General features: G+C 41.5%; 1 protein-coding gene across 18 annotated transcripts in view; it reads right to left on the bottom strand.

The window, feature by feature from the left end:
- DPF3 (double PHD fingers 3) overlaps positions 1-22,421 on the bottom strand; it is a 189,702-nt gene that overhangs the window by 97,207 nt on the left and 70,074 nt on the right. For all 18 annotated transcript variants that reach the window (XR_014956017.1, XR_014956014.1, XR_014956015.1 and 15 more), the window contains one exon: positions 3,036-3,196. Coding sequence is in view for 14 of the 18 variants with exons in the window: in XM_085581975.1 (XP_085438101.1) it covers positions 3,036-3,196 (161 nt within the window). In the remaining 4 variants the exon portion in view is untranslated. The remainder of the gene's footprint in view (positions 1-3,035; positions 3,197-22,421) is intronic.

Below are 22,421 nucleotides of genomic sequence, written 5' to 3'. Positions count from 1 at the left end.
ATATACTGCCATCCAATGAACTTAAAACACATACCAGATTTTCACTTCATTCAACCCACCAATGCTACCTTCATTTCTCTACCCTGTTCCTCATCCGTCTCTGTGCTGGCTCACATAAAATGTAGATCTTACACAAAGGAGAGGCAACGAGGAAAGGGTCAGTTCTGAATGCTCTGAATGTAGCTCCTTCACAGGCAATCTTGCAGTGAATATGGAAATAATGCATATTATTATCTTCAGCCCTATGTGGGTTGTCTCTCTCTCTGGTACCTTATAGGGCAACCAGAGAAGGTTCCAACCATTTGCTTACAGACGAAATAGCAGAACCTGCAGTGAGTTATGTTGTTTATCTCATTAGTATAGGAGAGTCATAACTCAAAGCTCGTGTGAAAGGCCAGGGGAGGAGGGGGAAAGGAGGGAGTTATGTGCAGTATTGTGTGAAATTAACCCTGAATTGTTTATCATGAGATGCAGATTTCTGACTCCTTTAACAAAGAGGACAGCAAGAACTCAGGTTAATATGCTGAGTTCCTGACTCATCTCTGTTTTTCAAGTCCGTGTAAGTGAAAAGAGGTCCTGGAGCTTTGCCATTTGTCTTTATCTAGTATTTCAGGTTAGGGATAGTAAAGGGTAGTGAGCACAGCACACAAGACAGATACTGGGATTGCTGGGAGATAATTTTCAGAGCCCTTTAGTATGGGCACGAGCAAATTGTGTACAGACCAATACCAGGCATGGTAAAACTGTAGAGGGATGCCTTGATTCACCATAATACTACAAGAAACAAATTACGCAAAGACACTCAGGGGAGCACTAAATGGGCTAATAAAAATCAAGAAAGAGAAAAGCAAATATGGGGTAAGAGGACTGATTCATTTCAAACTGATTATTCTAATTCAAAACAACAAAGTCATCAGATTTGGGGCCAACGCAGATGCAGGAGGCTTCTTTCACTTGATACTCTCTGTGAAGAATGTTCCACCATTACTCTCCAGTGCAGACCTGCAGGAGAAATGTCACCTATCCCCTTCTGCAGGGCAAGCTGCCAAACAGTCCACTATCAAAAGTGAGGAAGGAAAGATTTACAGAATGAATTTGCTCAAAGTAGTCCACAAAGCTTGTGGCTGAGACAGGCAAAGAATGAAGACATCTTGGTTCCTGGTGTGATGCTGTAACACAGTTATGATGATTCCTTCTGCACGTGTACAGATGCCAAGGAGACCCACACAAGACTATTTGTATCTTTGTGGAAGATACTGGTGACAAAACATTACTTATGGACACTGTGGATGTATACCTGAGTGTGTGTATATATATCTATACATCTTCTGACTGTGTTCAGAAGGATAAAAATAGCAACACCTTACTCATAATAAGAAGGGAGGGGAGCGGAGGGGAGGGGAGGGGAGGGGAGGGGAGGGGAGGGGAGGGAAGGGAAGGGAAGGGAAGGGAAGGGAAGGGAAGGGAAGGGAAGGGGATTTATGCAAAGCATAATCTCTTAGGATTAGAGACTTTTCAGCTGAAACAAAAAACTCAACTGTGCTTATGAAGCAACCCTACCAAAGAAGGGTTAGTCCGGACATTTAAAAAACTCCCATCCTGTGAACCGCATTCAGCAGTCCTGAATTACCCCAGCAGTTTTTGTAGCTGAAATATTCTTCAGGTATTTTTAATGCTGTAAAAAGACGTGCTGTCTCTAGCACAAGAAGTGGCTGCATTTTATTACATAAACAGTTTTCTGGTAGTACTGCAAAACAACACTAAATCTACTTTTGATATTTTAGTAATAGGAGGAGCACAAAGGTCCTTCCTTTAGTATATCCTAGAAAGAGGAAGAGGAAAGTTTCACCTAAGACTCAGCTAGGCACTTTTCAGAAGCAGTAATTGTTTTCTTAACCCCAGGAGGGTAAAGGAATATCCTATGTGTTCCTCCCACTTCATCTCCTGTAAACCAGACAGTGGAGGAGATTAGAGCAAGCTTCACCTTCCCATAATTTCAGATCTAGAATTTGAGGGGGTGGAGGGTGAAGGTGGGAGGGTGTCAATATTATTTAAAGAACTGGAAGATATTTATGCACATGTGTGCATGTCATACTTCCAGTGCCCATGTACTCCAGGTCCCTTTCTGCCTGGATTGTCTGGGCTGCACTAGAAAGTGGGGGGGGAGGAGGGGGGGGGGGGAGGAGGAAGGGGGGGGGGAAAAGAGGTAGAAGGTAGAAATCATTTTGGTGCTGTTAAAAGTCCGTTTCCTGAGCTAATTATTGGTCAGATACTGTGCTGCAACAGAGCCAAATTTCCCTTGGGGTTCAGAAGGAATTCTGTCTGAGCAACATCTCCAGTCTTTGGTGACTGTCCTTTGCCTTTCAAAAATGTATTTCAGATGGATTTAGTCTAACAAAGGAACAACTGACCAAAGTCTACAAAAATACCAGTGCTCTTTTCCCTTGAGCTTCACTGAGCTGTGGAACAGGCATTAGCCAAATCTCCTTAAGGAAATGTACCAACTTATTTCTGTACCCAAAGGGAACCACATCTCCAGAACTGATATCCAAGTTAACCTATCCAAAGCAGAACCAGGATTTATAGGTATATTTCTAACCATTAGAACAACATTCAAGAACAACATTAATGGACTCTCCTATATTTTGCTTCAGTTTTATATCCTTCCTAATATAGTTCCTTATTTTCAGCATTCATCTGAGAAACTCCCACCTCCACCTTGGAGGTAATTCCAGTCCTGCTTAGAGCAGAGCATTGAGTCTTCTGCTACAGACTGGGATTGATAGCATGAAAAGAGCTACAATGATGCAGCCTTAGAAACTACCATGTCAGGCACTTCTTTGCATAGAGAGAGAGTAATTAGCATGAGCTCTCTGCAGTTACCAAAGGAAATCCCCTCCAGGCACAGAGGTTGAGGCAGTTTCTTTTCTGTGTGGCTTGTAGCAGGTTTGAGCTCCTATTAATTAAACCCCATGAGGGCTCAGTGGCCAGCCCTCCTTACATGCACGTGCATACACAGACACAGCACTACCAACCTGGTCCCCTGTGCCTCTTCTCCATCCAGATGTAGCAGTTGTTCTGAGCCACCCCAGTCTGCGAATCCAGGAAGGGAAGGCGGACACTGCGCTCGGCACAGAGCCGAGAGTTGTAGCTGCGACAGTGCTCAATTGCTTCTTTGTAGAACTGGTCCCCGAGGCTGCCAAAAGAGACAGGGCACACACTGAGAATGATTGCGCTACCCCCTCCAACAAGAGTAGGAAAGGGGGATGTGAGGTTGGTTCGAAAATGGACAAACAGAAAAACTTTGCCAGGACAGATGCAAATGTTGGTGACGTGAGACACTGATGAAGTAGATCATGCGGAAAGTGATGTCAAATTCATCAAAAGATCAGGCTGTCAGGAACCAGACACAGATCTTTTCAGTGGCAGCGTGGCTACTGAATGAGCAAATGATGCAATCACACTGCCCCATAACCTTGGGTCAGGCCCATGTACACCACAGTGAACTCATTTGATTGTTTCTCTTCCCCTGTAGTTTGTCCAGCTAATTCAGCAAACCAGTCATTTCAATCGCATCTAACAGCAGCTACTGCAGTATGTTTTAGGCAACCAGAAAGACAGCCAAGTTAAGAAGAACTTAGCTCCAGCATTTCTGGTGCCAAAGAGCCCATAAGAGCAAAGACCATAGTTCTATTATTGTGTACTTCTGAGGCATGAAAACACACCCCTTAATAACTAGAGCAATATCTGCAATGGTCAGACTAGATGTTTTGTCATAAGCCTTCCACAGTTTTCCACAGTGAAGCCTGAGGTGACAGGAGCAGCAGGCTACAGCAGCGACCAGTCAGATCCAGCATGGCAAATGCTGCTGTTCTCTGGAGCCCAGTGGGAATAACAGTTCTAAAGACAATGTCACTTACTTCATAAATAACTGTTTGTTCAAAAATTCTGTAGAATCTTCATCTTCCCTTGAGATAGGTTTAAAAACTCTGCCTGCTGGAGATTACCAAAATCCTCCCTCCAAATTTTTCTAAACAGGGAAAAGCATCAAAGAAAAGCTACCCTGAGGACACAAAGCAGCTGTCATGCTAGAGCATTGCAAAGTAGGTGGGCCACACTGCTGAAACTCATTCTTGATCTATTGTCAAGGTGAAATGCACTCGTGACACGAATAGCTAGGGAAGATACCTGTTAGGGGTAAGTTCACTAGAAAACAGGAGCGGAGTGATAGATAGCATAACTTGCTCTGACTCTGATATTCATTAGTGTGCAAAAAGAGTATAGCATATACAGCAAGTGAGCCAAAGGGATGCATGCACAGAGATAAAAGGAGCTCCCTTTGCTGTTCTATTAGTTGTTTTCCCCACTATCTTCTTCTGTAGGCACAACTGGCCTTTTAAAATTTTGCACACCTCTGAATGTCAAATCAGTGCAAATTGCTCTGTTTTACCATCTGTATCTTTTTTGTGACTCACATATTTTAAATTACTCCTCAGTTGTATCTTATGATTTACATGGAAGTCAAACTCATCTTGGCTATACTGCACCAATATCCTATTGCTGACAGGGGCCATAAGCAGAGGCTTAGGGAAGAACAAAAATGCAGCAAATACCAAGGAAGGCACCTCAAGTTCCCCCTACTCAATTCTGATGATCAGAACTCAACTTACCCAAGTCTCAGGTTATTCAATGATGGGGAGGTCAGAACATCCTTTGCCTACAGAGACTTCCTAAGGGTTTTTCAGAGGTTTTGTGCAGCAGTGAATGTCTGTGTGAACATTGTGCCTCTCAGACCTGTCCTCCCCTGCTGACCACCAGCTCCTGGGCAGCTGCCAGTGCAGGCATATGTGGAGGGCAGCTGAAGGAGAGAGCTCTCTGGACTGTGCAAGCAAGCAGAGGGTACAGCATGGGCAGAGCGTGTACAGCAGGATCCCTCCGGACACTGAATCCCCTGCAATGACCTCAAATGCCCTTTTCCATAAAAAGGAGCGGGGGGAAGGGAAGGGGAGCAGGGGAGAAAGAAAAGATAAGCTGCTCTACTATACAAAGAATGTGACTAGGAAGAAATGAAAATCTTATTAAAAGCTGTAATTAAAGTTGTACACTTGTGTAATCAAAGTCAGTAACAAGGAGACCCCAGTTGATCAAAGATTAACAGCTCTTTCCACAAACACTTGAGCTTCCTCAGAGCTATGTCAGATTCCTTCTATATTAAACCACGGATATTCTTTAACTCTAAGGAATTTACTGGAAAGAAAAGCATACATGTGTGACAAAAAACTGCCACCACTGCATAAGTCTTCCTTATGCCAAAAATCACTTCAGTCATTAGAATATGCACACCACAAAGCATCCATATTAACCAAAACAATACATCTCAACAACCCATATATAGGATCTGACTGGAGATTGCTCATTTTCTATCTTGCTCTAAGACTGAAAATAACTTTAAGTCTTCAAATGTACAATATTTGGCTTTAAATCACACTATCAAGTAGAGCAAATTTCAGATTTTTCTAAGAGGGAGAAAAGGGCATTTGAGATCCTGATGGCAGAGAAGCAACCAAGCTAATGGGTCAAATTCACTCTTGACAAAATATTGCAGTCTAGCTGTTTCATTACATTTATTTTAAATATTTTAAATATGCTTTTTTTTTTTTGCCTTAAAGAAAAATAACAATTTAGAAGTATTCAGTCATCTCCATATTTTTAAGAATGCTTGCCTTGGCTCCACTACCGCAAGCATGATCAAAAAATGCAGTTCTCTAAGTATTCACTGGAAAGATATTCAGATACTGAGACCTTGAGGAATTATTCTGGCCTTAATTATAAATGGAAATTTTTTAAAGTGACAAATAATCAAATATAGGAAAGTAAAGAAATGGTATTTCCTTATGACACTCATATGTCAGTCATAAACAGCTTCCCTGAAATTACTTTTGGGTGCCTAGTAATTTTGTTTTATCATTAGTCCTTACTGGAAGTATTCTGACTCATTCCAAACTACAGTTAATTTTTTTTAAAAGAACTTCAAACTTAGAGATTTTTTTTGGTTTTTTGTTCTACATATCTAAACATAACATGTTTTATCTTATGCAGGAAAAAACAGAAAGTGTATTAAAATCAGGGCAAAAAAGAGGAAGTATAGTCCTATTTTGTTCCTCATTGCAGAGTCAGGGAGGTGGGACAAATCCCAGCCTCCTCCCAGGAGGTTTACAATGAAGCTGAAGAACAGACAAGGGTGGGAATAAGACTGGAAAGCACGTGAGCTCCAATGAAACTCAAACAGATCTGTTGAGTCTGAGCAAGTGAGACACAAGAAGAGGGAAAAAAATAATATTATAAAGTGTATCATATGTCAGAAAAAAGATTAATTATCTGTTACATGCTTCATAGTTTTCCCAAACTGTGTTGCTATGGAAGACTTCCACTTCAACTCCTGAAAAAGTATCTGTAAAAACTATGGGGAATTTCCTCATTATTTTTATGAAAAGTATGTATGAGTCAGTGCTGTGCTGTGGCTGACTGTAAGGGTCAATTCTTCCCTTTGGACAGGGGAGTTAAAGGTCACACAGACTTGTCTACATTGATATTAATGACACAAAATCATCAGCATATGTGCAGATTTTAAAGCTGCTGGGAAAAAGTAAGGAGCAGACATGAACAACTGCTGGACAAGGAAGGCAAATCATACTGAAGGCAGCACAATGGGAAATACAGAATACAGTTGTCAGCACACTGTGAAAAACACACAGCCCTTCAGTACAGAGCCCCAGGTGAAACCCCAGATGTTTGGGACAGGCATGCCAGCGACACTGCTGGCATACACACAGGCTTTGCACTTACATACCAAGCCATGAACACTAAAATAACCCAGTTCTGGCTGACTGATAAAAGCTCCTGGACTTGGAAAAGAACAACCTATGCTATGGCATACTCCTGCAAAGCTGCATAGGAGGGGTAAATGTTTAGTAGAGGTTAGGGGCTCTTTATTGGTGAAAAAAAGTGTGACTGAAACTAAACAGCAGACTGGGAGCACTGGAAGCTCGGCATGAACGGGAAGGTGAGCACTCTGAAAGCACCAGCAGCCCTGTGGGTGCTGGGACAGCCAAAAGAGCCTGGTGCAATTCTGTGCAGCCTTGCAGGTAGCCACTGCCATGAGAGCAAGCACCAGCCTCAAAGATCAGACTCTGTTACTTCCCTGAGGTCACTTTTCTTTTAAATGTTAAGAAACTGAGGTTTTCTATCATGGAATCAGGTCAGCTAATAACAAAACCAGGGAGGAACAATTCTTCCCTTCCCTCAGTCTTTGCCTGCTAGTTCTAACTAGACCATAAGTTTTCTCAGCAGACTCCAAAGTACTACTTCTCTGTATAGTACCTAGTGCCATGACTCTCCTGGCTAGGCATGCCTTCAATGAGAAAAAGATGAGAAAAAAAAAAAAAAAAAGAAAAAAAGAAAGAAACCCAAGAACTTGTCTGTCTTATAAGCCCATAAATTAGCAACAAGGACCAGGAGCATGACTTCACTCCAGATGTTCAAGATGTTTCTGTGCTGACAAGGGATCCTGATGGGCCCTGAAAGCAGCAGAGAAGCTCCCCACCACTACTTTGCAGTCCATCCTGCAAAGTCACATATTTTTGAGTGCACATACACCTTTTACAACAGCTACAAAATAGGCATAATCCAGAGTGCCCCTCCTGCAGTAGCTAACACAATTCAGGTTAATACCCTGAGAAGATGAGTACCGCTGACCCATAACCAGCCATGCTCAACAATGATTACAGGTCCATATCACCCTGGGAAAACTTGTATAATGAAGAACCAGTGCTCCTCAAGAGCAGTTCTTAAATTTCCACCAGACACCTCTGAGTATGAATCCAGATTGTCTCCAGTTCTTGAGGCCAGGCCTTATTTCCCTCTAAAGCCACACTCACTACATGACTAGGCAAGTAAAAACCTGGTAGCACAGGAAGAAATGACTAGTCATGTAACAGAAAGCAACAGACATTTTCTTCTACAGCTTGCAGTGGTCCTCAGCCACAATCAAAAATGTGGGCTTTGTTTTCCTTAAGACCATGGACTTTTTGTTTACTATGTATTTAATCTCTAGTCCTACATTTTGGATCATTTGCGACTGTGAGGAACAGCTAGGACAACCAAAAAAAGACCTTTTAAATCAGAACTTGTTTGTCAGCAGGACTGCCATTCAGTTTCAAACTGGTGAGATCTAAGAAGTGGTATGACAGAAGTGGTGCAATGCAGCTTCAGAAGATACTTTTGACTCTCTTTTTGGAGACATTTATGAATGAGTCTGGAAATAGAGGACCAGCAAAGTTTTAGGCTTTCTCACAAAGTTGAACAGAGGCTAAGAAATCATGCAGGCACCACCTGAGTTATCAGTTGCCTGCAACACTGCAGACCATCTTGGACAACTATGTGTCTAGGCAAGTGTTGAGAGAACTGCACTGAGCTGGCTGTGCTATTCCTTTCCAGCAGGTCCCACGAGGCCCCTGACAGGCAGCTGCTCCTTCTCTCTATGACCTCTGACATGAAGAATGCCACAGGGCTCAATTCTTCAGCCACTTCTGTTTAATATCTGTGCAAAACCTTCAGGGAATATAATGAAGTATCTAGGCAGCAATGCCAGCCATGACATTGATGACATGCAGTTTATGTATCTTTTTCCCCCTCATGCTGACAGCACTCTCCCAAACCTCACAGTGTTGAAAGCAAGGGCAGCATAGCTGGCAGAGGCTGAAGTCAGAAGAGATCAGAATGAGGCTGATTGGAAGTGGGAAGCATTACAAACTATGCACTAACACTATTAATGTGGACAATCTTACAGACACAGTCACCAAAGAGGCCTTCCTCTCCCTCTCCAGTCAGCATAAATTCTCTTCTCAAGCTGCAGCCTGGCCATGCTCATGTGTGTTTCTCCCATCTGGACTGGCCTACTTTGACTCTCTACCTCAGGCTAGATAAGCAGCAAAGACAGAGCTAGTTGCAAAACTGTGGTACCTCTCCTGTCACAAAGCAAGCCAAAGAAGTCCACAGTCCCCTGGCTGTCCTCATGCCCTTTCCTCACAGACTCTCAAACACCACTGATTTTCATGAAGAGCACAGTGGACTAAGTTCAAACTGTTTGAACGTCTGTTTCTCCTTTCTATACCCAGATGCAACTGGAAATCTGTGCTTAGTAGAGTCCAGCATCACCAGGCTCCTGTAGCATCTTCAGACAGCATATCATCAGCTCCAGAGCATCTTCCCAGAAGAGATAAAGCATTCTGCTTCGCTCATCCTCACATTACGTTGCAAGACGCTAACATAACATTCATCAAAAGATCCAAGCAAAAGAAAATATGACACATTCAAGAGTGTCAGACAACCATTGAGCATTAAACAACAAAGGGCTGGCTAAGCTCCTCCTTTGGCTGCACTCACTGGAATTTCTAGTTTATAGGCAGTGCTTAATTGTTACAAGCATGCACCCTTTGCAACTGCATCAAGGTAGGACATGGAGATTCAAGAGGAATAGAGAACAGCTTTCCTGGCCTCAGGTGAAGCATAACAGACTGCTCAAAATCCTACCACAAACTCTGATGGCAAGCCAGAAAGTGCAGGAATGTGCAGATTCAGTTTTCTCATAGTGGTCCATTGCATCTGTCCCTGCACAACGTTTTCTAATGATGTAAGGGGTGTGAATGTGAGCAAAGGCAAAACAGGATTTCCAGATGTGCTACAGAATGACTCAAACTTTCTGGACTCTCAGTTTTTTAACATAAACTTGGCAGCTTTCTAAACACATATCTACACTCTCCAAGAGCCAGAGTCATTGAGACAGCTATTTCATTTCTATACATAATTTCACCTGATGGACAACAGGAAGACTATATAACTTTCTCCAGCCTGGGAAACAATGTCAGAGAAACAATGGCTAGCAGGACTCTTTTGGTAGTAGGTAGACTACACAAATCAGACCACCAAACAGTATACAAAGCAGACAATGTTGCTGGTGCAGCAATGATCCAAGGGTAAACAAAAGACTTTCCAGGACAGTTAACGCCTTTCATTGGAAGAATTCATGCAGACAGGTCAAAATAGACAAGCTTCTAGCACTTGTTCGCTGCTCTGTAGCAGGTGCAGAGACTGTATGTGGTTCAAAGGATTAGGAGCCATCAGAGAGCTGATGACAAGCTCCTGAGTCAGCACTAGCACAGACCAGACATTATAGCAATCAAGAAGATGCCCTGAGCTACAAGTCTAGGTTGAATCCCAAATCAGTGTAAAAGCAATGTGAGGTTTTTAAGTACCCTCCCTCAAGCACTCAACATTAGCATTCTATGTAGAAAAGGAAAGAAATTCCCTTTTGCAGGTATTTATTAGAAGACTTCCACTGAGGGGTTGGAAATTCCTGCTGGCTACTTGTGGCCAGAATCAACAGGGTACTCAATGTTTGAATCACGGTGTGATGCTGACTCGTAACAGAGCGAAGCCTCGTAGACTGAGCTACATTCACTGCTCTGGAAACAGACTTAGGCTGTAATTTAATCCACTGTGAAACTACAGGTATCATCTCATGCAAAAAGTCTGTCTTTGAAGAAAAATGACAAAAGGTAGGCTTAACTTACAATTTGAGGAAAGTTGATCTGATTAGCCCCATCCTCACATGTATTGTAGAAGTATGAGAGCTCTGCTGGCATTTCCATTTAAAGAAAAGAAACAGCAGCACAAGTTAATACAGCCAAGAAGAGTGTGGTACATGATGGTATCTTGCTGTCAAAACTCTGGCTTTCAGGGTAAAGAGCTGCAGCCCTCTTTGTGCAGGAGTAAGGATTAGAACAAGAGGTGCTCCACTTCCTACAGCTGTGCATGACTCTGCTCAGGGCCTGCAGCCACATTCCCAGTTCTCAAAGCCAAAAAAGTGGGATCATTCTGCCCATCTGACTCAGCTGTTAACATGCAGAATTGTTGGCTGGATAGAAGAGGTATCTGTGTATGGGACAAACTGATGTGTACTTACGAAATTAGGTATTTCAGAAGATTAAGTTATCAGCCTCATTCATATACACTGGACTGTGAAAAATTATACTACATTGCATGTGGTAATTTGTCCACATCTTCTCTTACTTTAATTTCCATGAAGAGGCATCAGCAGCAGTTTCCATGTCATACATCAGGCTACCTAAGTTGTTTCCAGAGACAGACGTTGCATACAATCTCTATTAGACTCAGCACAGTGACCAATTAGGTTAATCTCAGAGGCAGACTCCTTGGGGATATCTCAGAGCATCTATTCTTTCTCAGGCCAGAGTTTCTGTTTTAAAGAGATGCAGCATCATCCAATTAAATGAACAACAGGTGTGAAAGGTAATAACCCAGACCTCTTTTGTGTCTGAAGACAGCACTCAGAATTCAGCTTGGTCCTAACCTCCCCTAAAAGGTCAAAAAATTCTACCCAATTACTAAAGGAATGAACTAATGAAAACTTCAGCAACAGTATTATATACTGGGCATGACAACATGTAAGGCATTTCTTTATATGTATTTTCAGAAAAGCAACTCAAGGTGCTGGGGCCTGGGGTCACCAGAATTCTGTTTGGCTAAGTGCAACAATAGTCTTACAGGCCAGTTGTAGTCAAAGTCTATCCACTCAGCTCCCATGGTTCTGATTTCCCACAGTGATCCTATCTTTTGCATTCCTGGTAAAAACCATAATCTATCACCCAAGCTGGCACCAGGAAGACAGCAAACCAGACTTCTACAAATTACTCTGCCGTGACTTCCTTTGTAGCTTTAACAGTTCCCCTGCAGAACACCAGTAACACCCTACACTTACCTCAATAATAAATTGTGTGCATTACTTCAGGCACTGTCTGTACTAAAAAGATGCTCAGATCATGAACAGAAATCCTCTCATAGCTCTAGCTGTGCCAGCTAAAAATATCACCCATTCCCTCCTACCCTGCTGCTTTTCACTGCTTGTCTCCTAGAGCTTACTGCTCCCACACCTCCTGCCAGTGGCAATGTTTGTGTGAGCACTCCCTGACTCAGTTCAAGCAAGGCCATTCGATCTGCTCGAGCAAACCCAGCTGACATTGCCCAGAAGATATGAGGGCAAGCTCAGAAAACCCCTTCTGCCTCCAGAGCTATCTCCAGCAGTACAATCAGCTTGGGTCAGTCTTCAAGTGGCACACCTGTTTGCTTGCAATGGGAAAAAGTCTGTCCACACCATCATTGGTGACAGCTAGGTCACTCAGCCAGCACAGCCCTTTTGGGAGACACAGCAAATGCAAATGGAAGTTACATCATTGGCCCAAATGACATCAGCTAAGCCAACAAGAGCATTCTTTTACATGTGTCTCTAAGTATCTCATCTTTCACAAAGCTACATAGCTCCACCAGAGCTCAACAGGCAGGGAGATACCAGGAAAGACATGGGGGGTTTTGCACTATGCTTTAAGCCATGTCAGAGTCCCAGCTGTCCAAGCTCTACAGCATGGTCCTGGTCTGAATGACCTCTGTTAGCCCTCTTAGAAGTTCTCAGGCTGGGATTTTCCCTGCACCTTGTACAGTTATTTAGTAGACAAATATACAGTGCCATTCAATCCAGGTGGCAGAATTTAAAAGACATTAAAATAAACTTGAAAGTAGAAGAGTAGTACAAATGTTCCTAAATTGCATGCAAGCTTCCCCACTATTCTGAACTGTTATTACATTAATATTTTAGGTACTTTCTGTCCTTTGACTAGAAAGAGTTAGTAAGCTCACATGTTTCTGCTGGATTGTCTCTTTTGTAGGGACCTTGTATCTCCTGCTGCAAAGGAAATGCCACTCCAGAAAACAAACCTTTTTGCACAGGTGAAAATGATCAGACAAGTAGCAAAACAGAGATTTATATAGATCTAACATAAAACCACATAATTATTAGAGTTTACTTCGCCTCTGACGTCAGCCTTGGGAAAAAATCAGCTAGAGACAATACTTTGAAGTTACTATCTTGAATGGGTAGCACTTTCAGGTCCTTGGTGACAATCTATGTGTGACAAACTGAATACACATGTACAAAAACACTAAAATCTACTGTACCTAGTCCATAATTATCAAAACAGGAAATTATATTTTCTGTTCTCCATAAATTCATCTCATGCCTAGATAACTAAAGTTGTATTTCTTTCTTTATTATTTCTCTTAAATACACAGGAACAATCATTCTGTTACTTGTATAAATCTGCTGGCCTTGGCAGACGTTCTGCAGGGATATACTTGACTCATGCTATATAGGGGAATTCCCAAGATAACTGTGAATTAGATTTCCTTTTCTCACCTCCTTCCCCCAGCTCTGTGGAAGTAAGGCAGATAATGGTCATTCCTCTGCTGAAGTATCATTATTACTCCTCAGAAAGTAACAATAAAAATGGTAAGAGGTGAAGCAGATGCATCCAACACATCATCTCACAGCTCCCCCAGCATAAAGAATGCCCTGTGTTAAGAACACACTGGAACTAACTCAAAGGTCTAGGCACAGTATCTTCTGCACCTGGAGCACATCCCATGGGAGCAGAGCAAACCATCACTGCAAATACTAACATATAATTCTGAGGAGTGATGTTTCAAACACCTGTGCCCTGGTTTCTGTAGATATTTATGCAGCACCCAAGAGGAACTCTCTAATAAAGTCAAGAAAAAGTACTTTCCACAACCAGCTTTCAGAAGCTCAAATATCTGATGGTCGTTCCCATACAAATGGACTTTCTTTGCACCTCTTTTTCTTCTGCCTTGCTTCCCCTTTTCAACACCTTCTAAATTCAAGTATCAGGTTGAGGTGGTTATTACTTTAGACCAGTTAAATTAAATAGAAAATCTTTGTAATTCACTTAACAATTAGCAAAGCCTGTTTTGCTGCAATTATCACTGCAAAATAACATCCTTTCTTCTGCTCAAATAACTTACTCTTTTGGCAAATCCGAAAGACTCCAGTTGTTTAATGCATATCCCCATCATGCTAGGGCAGACCTCAGATTCACTTTTGGCCCCGTGTGTTGACTGAGGTCTTCAAACACTTGTGATGAAACCCTGCCTGTGACCAAGCATCAGATCCCAGTTCAGCACCACACATTATTCAGAGTGCAAGTCCCCTTCAACTCAAAGTTAGGCAGATACTTGAATGTCTTGCTGAACAGAGATGGCAGCTGAACAGAGAGCACATGCTTCAGTGCACTTTTAGAATGAGATCTTAGAAGCCGATACACGTGGGCAAGGCTGTTCAGGTCAGTTTATCATGTTTTCCCAGCTGGAACTAGCCAGAGCTAACACATTGGTTCCATTTTCTTTCTGTATATAATACACTGCAGTAGTTAAAGCTGCAGGTCACAAAAGTGTAATCTAGAGATCATGAGACAGTCATTAATCAATCAACCAGTGGAAATAGGAGCTGGGTAGATATCATTATCTCTACAATACAGATGAGGCACAGAGAGTTTGCATAACAAAGCCATAAAGAGAAGTCACTTTTCTTATTTCCCAATTTTGCTCCATCTTTTCCTCTGAAATTTGTTTTCTCACTCTGCAAGACTTCCTTCCCTAACTACCATCCAGTAATTTTCTTGGTTCAGAGACAAAGCTGACACCATACCATGCTGAAAGCTAGTTGAAGCTCTTCTATAGAAAAATCTGTTAAAGAAATACAAAAGTAACCTTTCTTTTTATTTTTTTTTCAGATACCCTGTAGAAGCTACCTGAGCACTGAAGTGACAATAACAATAACAAGCAAACACAACAACTAAACAAGAGTTTGGATATGGAACTAAACTGCATACAGTCTCCAATTGTCTGCACCCCAAACTAGCACAGAATAGAGACAAGCATCACAGTGGTCTATAAACAGGACAAGAAAAAGATTGACAAGTAACTGAAGGAAAAGAACTGCAGCAGTCAACTGTCAGAGCAAAGGGATGTTACAGAAAAAGAGAGAGAGAGGTTTGCCCATTGCCCTGTAGTAATGGCTAGCCTTTAAGACATGGCCTCTACTCCTGTCAGTATTTCTTCTTGGACAGGTTATCTCAGGAATTTATGCTTTCCAATAATTACTTTTCAGAGGGCTCTCACTTATCTTGCAAGAGGAATCCAACAGTAACCTGACCTGCATTGCTCATGCAATCACCCCCCCCCCTCTAACCTTACATCCCATCTCTCAAAGCAAAAGCAAGCAGCCCTTACCAGACTTCCAGTGTTGCAGCAGCAGCAGTTGATAAAATTACTTGGCAAAGCTGATAAAAATAAGAGTTTCAATGCTTAATGCTACATAAACATAGATGAGCTAGCAGGCAAAAGCAGTAAAATATTACCAGCAGGTTAAAATACCTTGTGTGGTAATGTTATATTATCCAGAACTCAAGATGAACAGTTGTCTTGCACCACCATAAGAAGCATTTTTACCTGAAGGTAAGTTTTATTTTTTTACTGCAGCAGATCTCAGAGCCAGTCAGCATTGGCTTTAACAAATTTTGGGACTCACAAGGCCCTCTAATTAGGCTCTCTTCATGTTACCCTTCCTATCTACCTTTACACCACAATGTGAATTGCTTTTCTTCTCAAAACATCAGTGCCAAAGGGAAGCTTTTGCTTTTGGCATTCACTCCAGAGCCATTTCAAATGAACTTGCCTACTTTTGCTAAAGTATATGTTATTACACTCAGTTTAATTATACTCACATTCATACTCTGATCAAGGCCCTCTCAGGTTGGCTTTTTGTGTAAGGGACTCCATTACATCCAGTACAAGCTGATGGAAACCAATTTATTCCCATTACCACAGATAGAACAAGGAGAAGGATTCTTATTTTGTATTTTGGATTTAATGAGATATCTCTTCAGCCAGTCGGTAGTGATAAGGAAATACCTCATTATCAAGTTCAGGGAAAATATCAGGCATGATACAAGAAGTAAAAAGTCATGTAACATTCATCATGGAACCTTGTCATCAGTCAAAAACATATGGTCAGGGCACATAAACCATTAAATCCCTGTTGCAGAGTGGATTTCCCTCAATGGGCTTGCAGCCACTTAGGGAAGGAACCTAGAGGAATCTTTCTTTTTCCTACACAAGCTACCCAATTAACTTCAGCCTGGAATAATGTCCATGTCTCACTCTGGCTGCATTATTTTAAAGGAGTCACATATTTCTTTCAGACCCATGAGAACTTTGGGTAAATGCACACACTTTCCTAGGCATTCCCAAAGACCCATAGGAACAGGATGGTACCACAAGAAAGAGTTTGATGTAGGGAGAGCATAAGAGGGGAGTGCAAGAGAAAGCTGCTGTTCCCTCATTAAACTTCAGTATGTGCCTAGGCCCAGCAATGCTGCACTACCGTTTGGATTTATTTTTCCCAATTAACAGAATTCACAGCATAAAGTTTTCTCTTTTTGTTTTGAAGAGGGAGGAAGAGGAGACAAAACACATTCCAACCATTTGGCACAGCAAACTTCCCCAGCTATCCTCTGGGAACAAAAAGGGAGGGAAAAAAAAGGCTTGTCACCACACAATTTAAAATAACCCATCTTTTCTGGCTCCACTGTGTCTCAGGGGTAGATCCAAGCCTTAGCCCCCACCCATTAGGGCTGCAGGCCCAAAACACTTGACATTCATCAGAAGAAACAAAACAGCTCCAAGGCAATGGAAGGGGGAAGGGAAGAGTCTCCGTGGGCAGGAGTTGAGAAGGGAATCAAAATAAAGGATCTGCAAAAAGGTCACATGTAAGGAGGGTATGGAAGTCTTTTTCCAAGGACTATCACACATAGATTAATCCTCTTGGTATAGCTGCTACTGAGCAAAAGCAGGCAAGCAAATGCCCTCTTCCCTCTGTGGGGTGATCTCTTTTGTGTTTAGCCTGGGAACTGTTATCCAATAGCAGCACTATTGGCTGTATCACTTGAACAACAGAATGATGATCTTTCTCTCCAAAGTGTCCCCTCTTCTCCCCAAAGAGAACCACAAGCCACATGCACGGAGCACTAAAAAATCTAATCATCTTTAGTGAGGGTTATGAAAAAAAAGCCCTTGAGATCCTCTTTGGAGTTTTTGTGTAACATACACTCATCAGTTACACACTAAATTTTTCTCAGCATAAAAACTAGGAGACAGCACCTCGTGACTCAATGAAACACAGGACATTTTTTTGCAGAAAACAGAAAGCAATCTAATGTATTACATAGCTCAGCTTGAGTTCCTTAAAACATCACATCTGAGTTCTGAAGGAATCAGTAGCTTAATCAGAGCCTCTCTGCTCAACAAAAAAACCAAGCTTAGCCAATATTTCAAAGAACTAGTGATTGTTCTTTACTCTGATGTAGTCAAAGAGAGAAGCACAAAGATGGAGAGATGGAAAGCAACACTTCTCTGCAGCAATCAGGAAGAAAACACAATTGCAGAGCTGTACTAGTCATGGTATGACGGCCTGACAGCGCACTAAGGCATCTGCTCACAGCTCACCACCAGCAGCAACAATGACAGCAAAGCACCACCGCAGCACAGCAGCAGGTACCACACCCTGCTGATCATGTTGCTTCATCTCAGCCCATTCAAGAAGCAAACTTTTCAGGTTTGACTATCACTCATCTATACACAGATTGCATGCATTTATAAATTAATCACTGCCACATGGATTCTTGGGTATAAGGCTGTCATGAATGACTTTGAATACTTTACTTAAGAGGATCTATAGGAACACACATATGGGTTTTCAATACAAAGAATGCCTGGTGTTCATTTGACATTTAATGTGTTGAGATACAACTCTTGCAGGTCATTCTTGTTGTGGGAGTAATGCAGAGCTGGAGGAATCTCCTAACTTGATTTTCATGTGACTTCTTTCCAGACAGAAGTTTAATTTTAAGAAAATTATACACTTATATGAATAAGTGAATGATACAAGTTCATGGCTCTCTTTTTTCTCTCCTTTTGGTCAAGCAAGCCAGAAGACTGAAGGAAAGAGGGCAAGTCCAAGTGCAGAGCACACTAAACTAAAACAAACCTTCAGTATGAAGCCAGCTGACAAACAGTTGGCATCTGTGTCTTCAGCCAGTGGCATGAAGTTATATCTGTTCCTACTAAGTACCTCCTACTCCATTTTGCTCTTCATAAGTTTGTCCATCAGCTGATGAGGTTTCTCAGTTTTGTCTGGTGCATGCAGAAGTGGAGAAACAGCTGGAAACTGCTGCAGCATCTGGAAAACATCTGTGGCAAAAATTCCTAGAGGATTTTCAGGTGATAACTGGTATGGCTATATTTTACTATAGGATGACATGATTTTGAGATTGTTTTTAATATCCCAAATCTGACACTTTACAGAATCTTTATGCTGCATTCTTGTGCTTAGGTTTCTTTGATGTCTGTTTTCTGTTAATTCTGCCTACTTAAAGGAGATAATCTTGATAAAATATTGGAGAAGAATTCCAGAACACCTAGTTCTACAGAAAGAAGAGGACTAAGTTCTAACAATATCCACTTTTTAGAGGGTTGTTAGTGCTCAAAAAAAGGCAGTAAAAATATAGCTTGTCTCTGCAATTATCTGCTTCCTTCAGGGCTGCATGTTCTATAGTTACTTGAAGAACATGTTTATGTAATGTCCTGAAGGACCAAATGGCTACTGCAGTAGTATTGTTCCATGTGATAGCAACTGTCAGTAGATTTGAATAAAGGAACAGTACAAAAATTTTTTAAAGGATGGAAGCACAAAAAAATGCAACCTGCTTTTGTAAAGCACTTAATATTTTAACAACAGGTAAATTATGATAAATTACAGTTCACCTTCAGTCTGGGTTTAAGGCCTGTACTTCATAAACATAATTTCCCCATGCCATTGTACATTTGTTTGCCATTAAAGTTTGCATAGACTGAGAACTCCATTTTGATTTCTCCTAGATTTACAGTCATTTTACTACAGTAAAAAGCTGCACAGAATGGAAGAAGAATGAGGCCACAGCATTGGTGTTGGTATTTGCCTATGTACTGGGAGATTTGTTCAAAGACTGTGAGGTTGAAAAGACAGGTATCAAATCAAATCAGTCCAGTGGGGAAACTTTTAATCATGGCTCCCACCGAACAAAACAGCAATACCATTGGGAATGACACATTTGAATAAGTAAGGAAAGATGGCAAGAAAAGACTGAAAAGGGAGCAGTAAATGGAACAGCACACAGCAGGGACTGTGTGTCTTTGAACAACAAAGGACTAGAAATTACACACTGAAAAGTGGAGCCCCATCTCTATCAACCCTACAAAATAATGTACAAGGCATTTACCACACAAAGGTCCACAAAAAACAGGGTATAAATTCCCAGTATTCTAAAAACACTTAAGATATATAGTAAAAAAAAAATAAATACCAGGATCCTCAAGTCCTATAAGCAGCACAAGAAAGACGAAATTGGCATCACCAGTGCTCTAGGGCATGCAAAATTGCAAGGGTTGTATGAGGCAAATGTGGTTAGATTATGTCAGGAGGTGATCCACATCCCATGCTACAGAGAAAAGCAAAGAAGACCAAGAAGACAGTAGATGACAAAGTATCTCTAGGACTGTGGACTCCTATCCATCCTTCTTTTTGTATCACAATGCATACAACGGATAATCAGACTTCAAAAGTTTATATAAAGACCCATTCCAAATGATAAAGCTGAACCATCATGGTAGAGGGAAGTAGGAAAAGTCAGGTCAGATACAACTCCAATTTGGCCAGATTTGGAAGTTTTACAATGTAGTATTTGATTGGATCTTTACCAATAGGGTCCATCTTAAACTTGAGATTCAGACACATCTGTTCTAACTGGAAAAGTAGGCAGGAAAGGACTAAGTCCAAGTTCAAGAAGCTTAGCCCCTGACCTGTGGGAAATAAGCCTTTTTTATCCTGATATTCCCACCTTTCTTCCTGCAACCCACACCTGGAATTTAACAGAATCACAGAATGATTTCTGTTGGAAGGGACCTTAAAGATAATCTAGTTCCAATGCCCTGCCATGGGCAGGGACAACCTTCCACTAAACCAGGTTATTTTCATCTTTCAAAGCAGTGAATTATTTACAATATTTCCAAACCAAACTATTCAAAAAGTCATGAGTTGGATCCTGTTTCTGAACTAGTAGATTATTTTAGTTGTAAATATTTCTACAGTCGGCAGAGACAGAAATTTCAGCAATAAAACTGGAAATTTCATGTAGTCCCCAGCTTCTAGGAGATAGAGTTGCTAAGAAAGCAACATATTTTGAAAGCATTAACAAAATCACTGTCAAGTGCCTAGATAATAAAACCAGAATAATTGCTAGTATGTTAGACACTAGCACACATCTTAGCCAAAACTGGCAATTTGAGTTGAGGGAAATCTCTTTCTCCACCAGGAAGGTCTCTCTCAAAGAAATCAACTCTAACTACAGTCTGTTTCTCTCTTATGAAGAAAATGCACTTCTAGAAGAGGCCTGAACCAGTTTCTGTGTACTTCAGAGTACTCTTGACTTACGTCAGTGCAAAAGGAGAAGCAGGACACTTGGTACTATTCTTCCTATAGCTCTGTAACAAGACAGGACATTTTAGAAGGACTGACAAGACTTTTAAAAGGGTGTAATGAAGGAGACAGTTTAGGCTACTAAAATTAAAGTAATTAATCAATCCAAAGGTAATTCTCATCATGTAACTTATGCCTTCAAAGACTGTGAAACTAAGTTTGCAATCTGTTGCAGTCCCAGGACCTTGATTCTGTGTTGAACAAACAGAAAAATCAACCATAGGCAGAGCTTGAAGCAGCTTCAGGAAACCTTCTTATATTTTATTCACCTCACTTTTATTCATCCATCATGCTCCAAAACTTGCTGACAAAGTTGAAATGTCAGGACACAGCAGAAGTCACATCCCACAACACCCTCAATGACTTCTCCATAGCCACAGAGACAAGGCTGGATATAAAAATGGCTGCTCTTTTCTGAACAAAAATGGCCTCTCAATTTAGATCACAAACACACCTTTGATTTCTCTTCTCCCTTTCTTGAAATCGCCCAGGTAGAGGGTCCTGAAAACATGACTCACTCCAAAGAGTAAATCTAATTGCTCCCAATTCTACCCTACAGCAAATCCATTGAATACCACAGGGCTAAACAAGAGTGGACTTTGTCCTACCTTTCTGCTATAGATAGCATTTTACTGTCTCTGAGGGAATAAAATAATCATAAGAGCATAATGATAGCATGTGTTATGCTAGCTGCTTGCTGTTCTTCACGTGGGGCAATCACTGGCAATTCTCAGATTTAATCTCTCCCCTTCCCCAACCATGCAGTTGATTACTGCTCTCATTCCCAGTTAAAAATCCTTGATCAGCGTAATGCACATAAAGGAGTCTCTGACCCCAGCTAAGGGAACCACAAGAGATGACATTTGGTTCTTTGAGAGAGGAATAGATAAAAAGAAAAAATGACAGCTGGAGTCAGGAGCAGCTAGTTAGTGGATTGCAGGCCCAGGAGGGTGCAGGGTGGGGGCCCACGAAAGAGAAACAATAAGAGACTGCAACCAGACTGTTTCCTCTCCTTCCCTAAATCTCCTTTGAGTCTGTGAGAATGACTGCAGCAGATGTCAGGACCCATGGGGATCACTCCTTTCGCTTTCATATCTCTTAAAAAAAGTAACCTAGAAAATAGAAGAAATATTGGAGAAAAAAGAAAAATTAATTAATATCTCTGCTTTGACACAGGGAATGAATGCAAAGGTGAACACCACCTTGTAAAGCCCTGGTATGTAAATATACAGAAGCCAGCGGGAGGAATTTTTCTGGGCCTGGTCCAACAGGAGCAAACATTTACAGGATCTGACTGGATTAACCTGTGGTTTCCACTTCAGGATACAAAGGGGAAATACAATAAGCAAGCACAAGGCAAGCAGCAGTTGTGAGGAACATCCCTGTGCTTCTGCAACACACACAACACAACCAGAGCTGGCTTGCAATCACACCTGGCAAGCGCCCTGGTTCTGGGAACATCCCCAGAAAGTTCTCCATATGTGTGTGTGGATGTGTGTGTGTGGATGTGTGTGTGCTTGTACCAGGGGGTGTTTCTCACCATGCAGCACTGAACATACAAGAGTTCATCCGTTTCTAAAACATCATATCTGATTTGGCATTACTCAGGTCACCAGAGAGAAATCAACAAATATTAGTCAAAGGCATTTTAGACCAGATTCACTGCCACCGGTGTAATTCCCTTGAAGTCCATGGAATTACACCAGAGAGAAAGAGGCTGGCTGCTTAACCTTGGTGGCTTGCCAAATTGTACATCTGTGTTGGTTCTTTTGTTTTGGAGACAAAATTCTACATATTGTAGTTATGAAACAGGTTAATTTTTCTTGTAGAAAAATCATATTCTCAAGAAGTTCATTCTATC

The sequence above is a fragment of the Lonchura striata genome, chromosome 5, assembly GCF_050655825.1.
Source record: "Lonchura striata isolate lonStrDom1 chromosome 5, ASM5065582v1, whole genome shotgun sequence".
Lineage (NCBI taxonomy): Eukaryota > Metazoa > Chordata > Aves > Passeriformes > Estrildidae > Lonchura > Lonchura striata.
The sequence above is the reverse complement of the archived record's forward strand: the minus strand, read 5'-3'. Positions and strand labels throughout refer to the sequence as shown.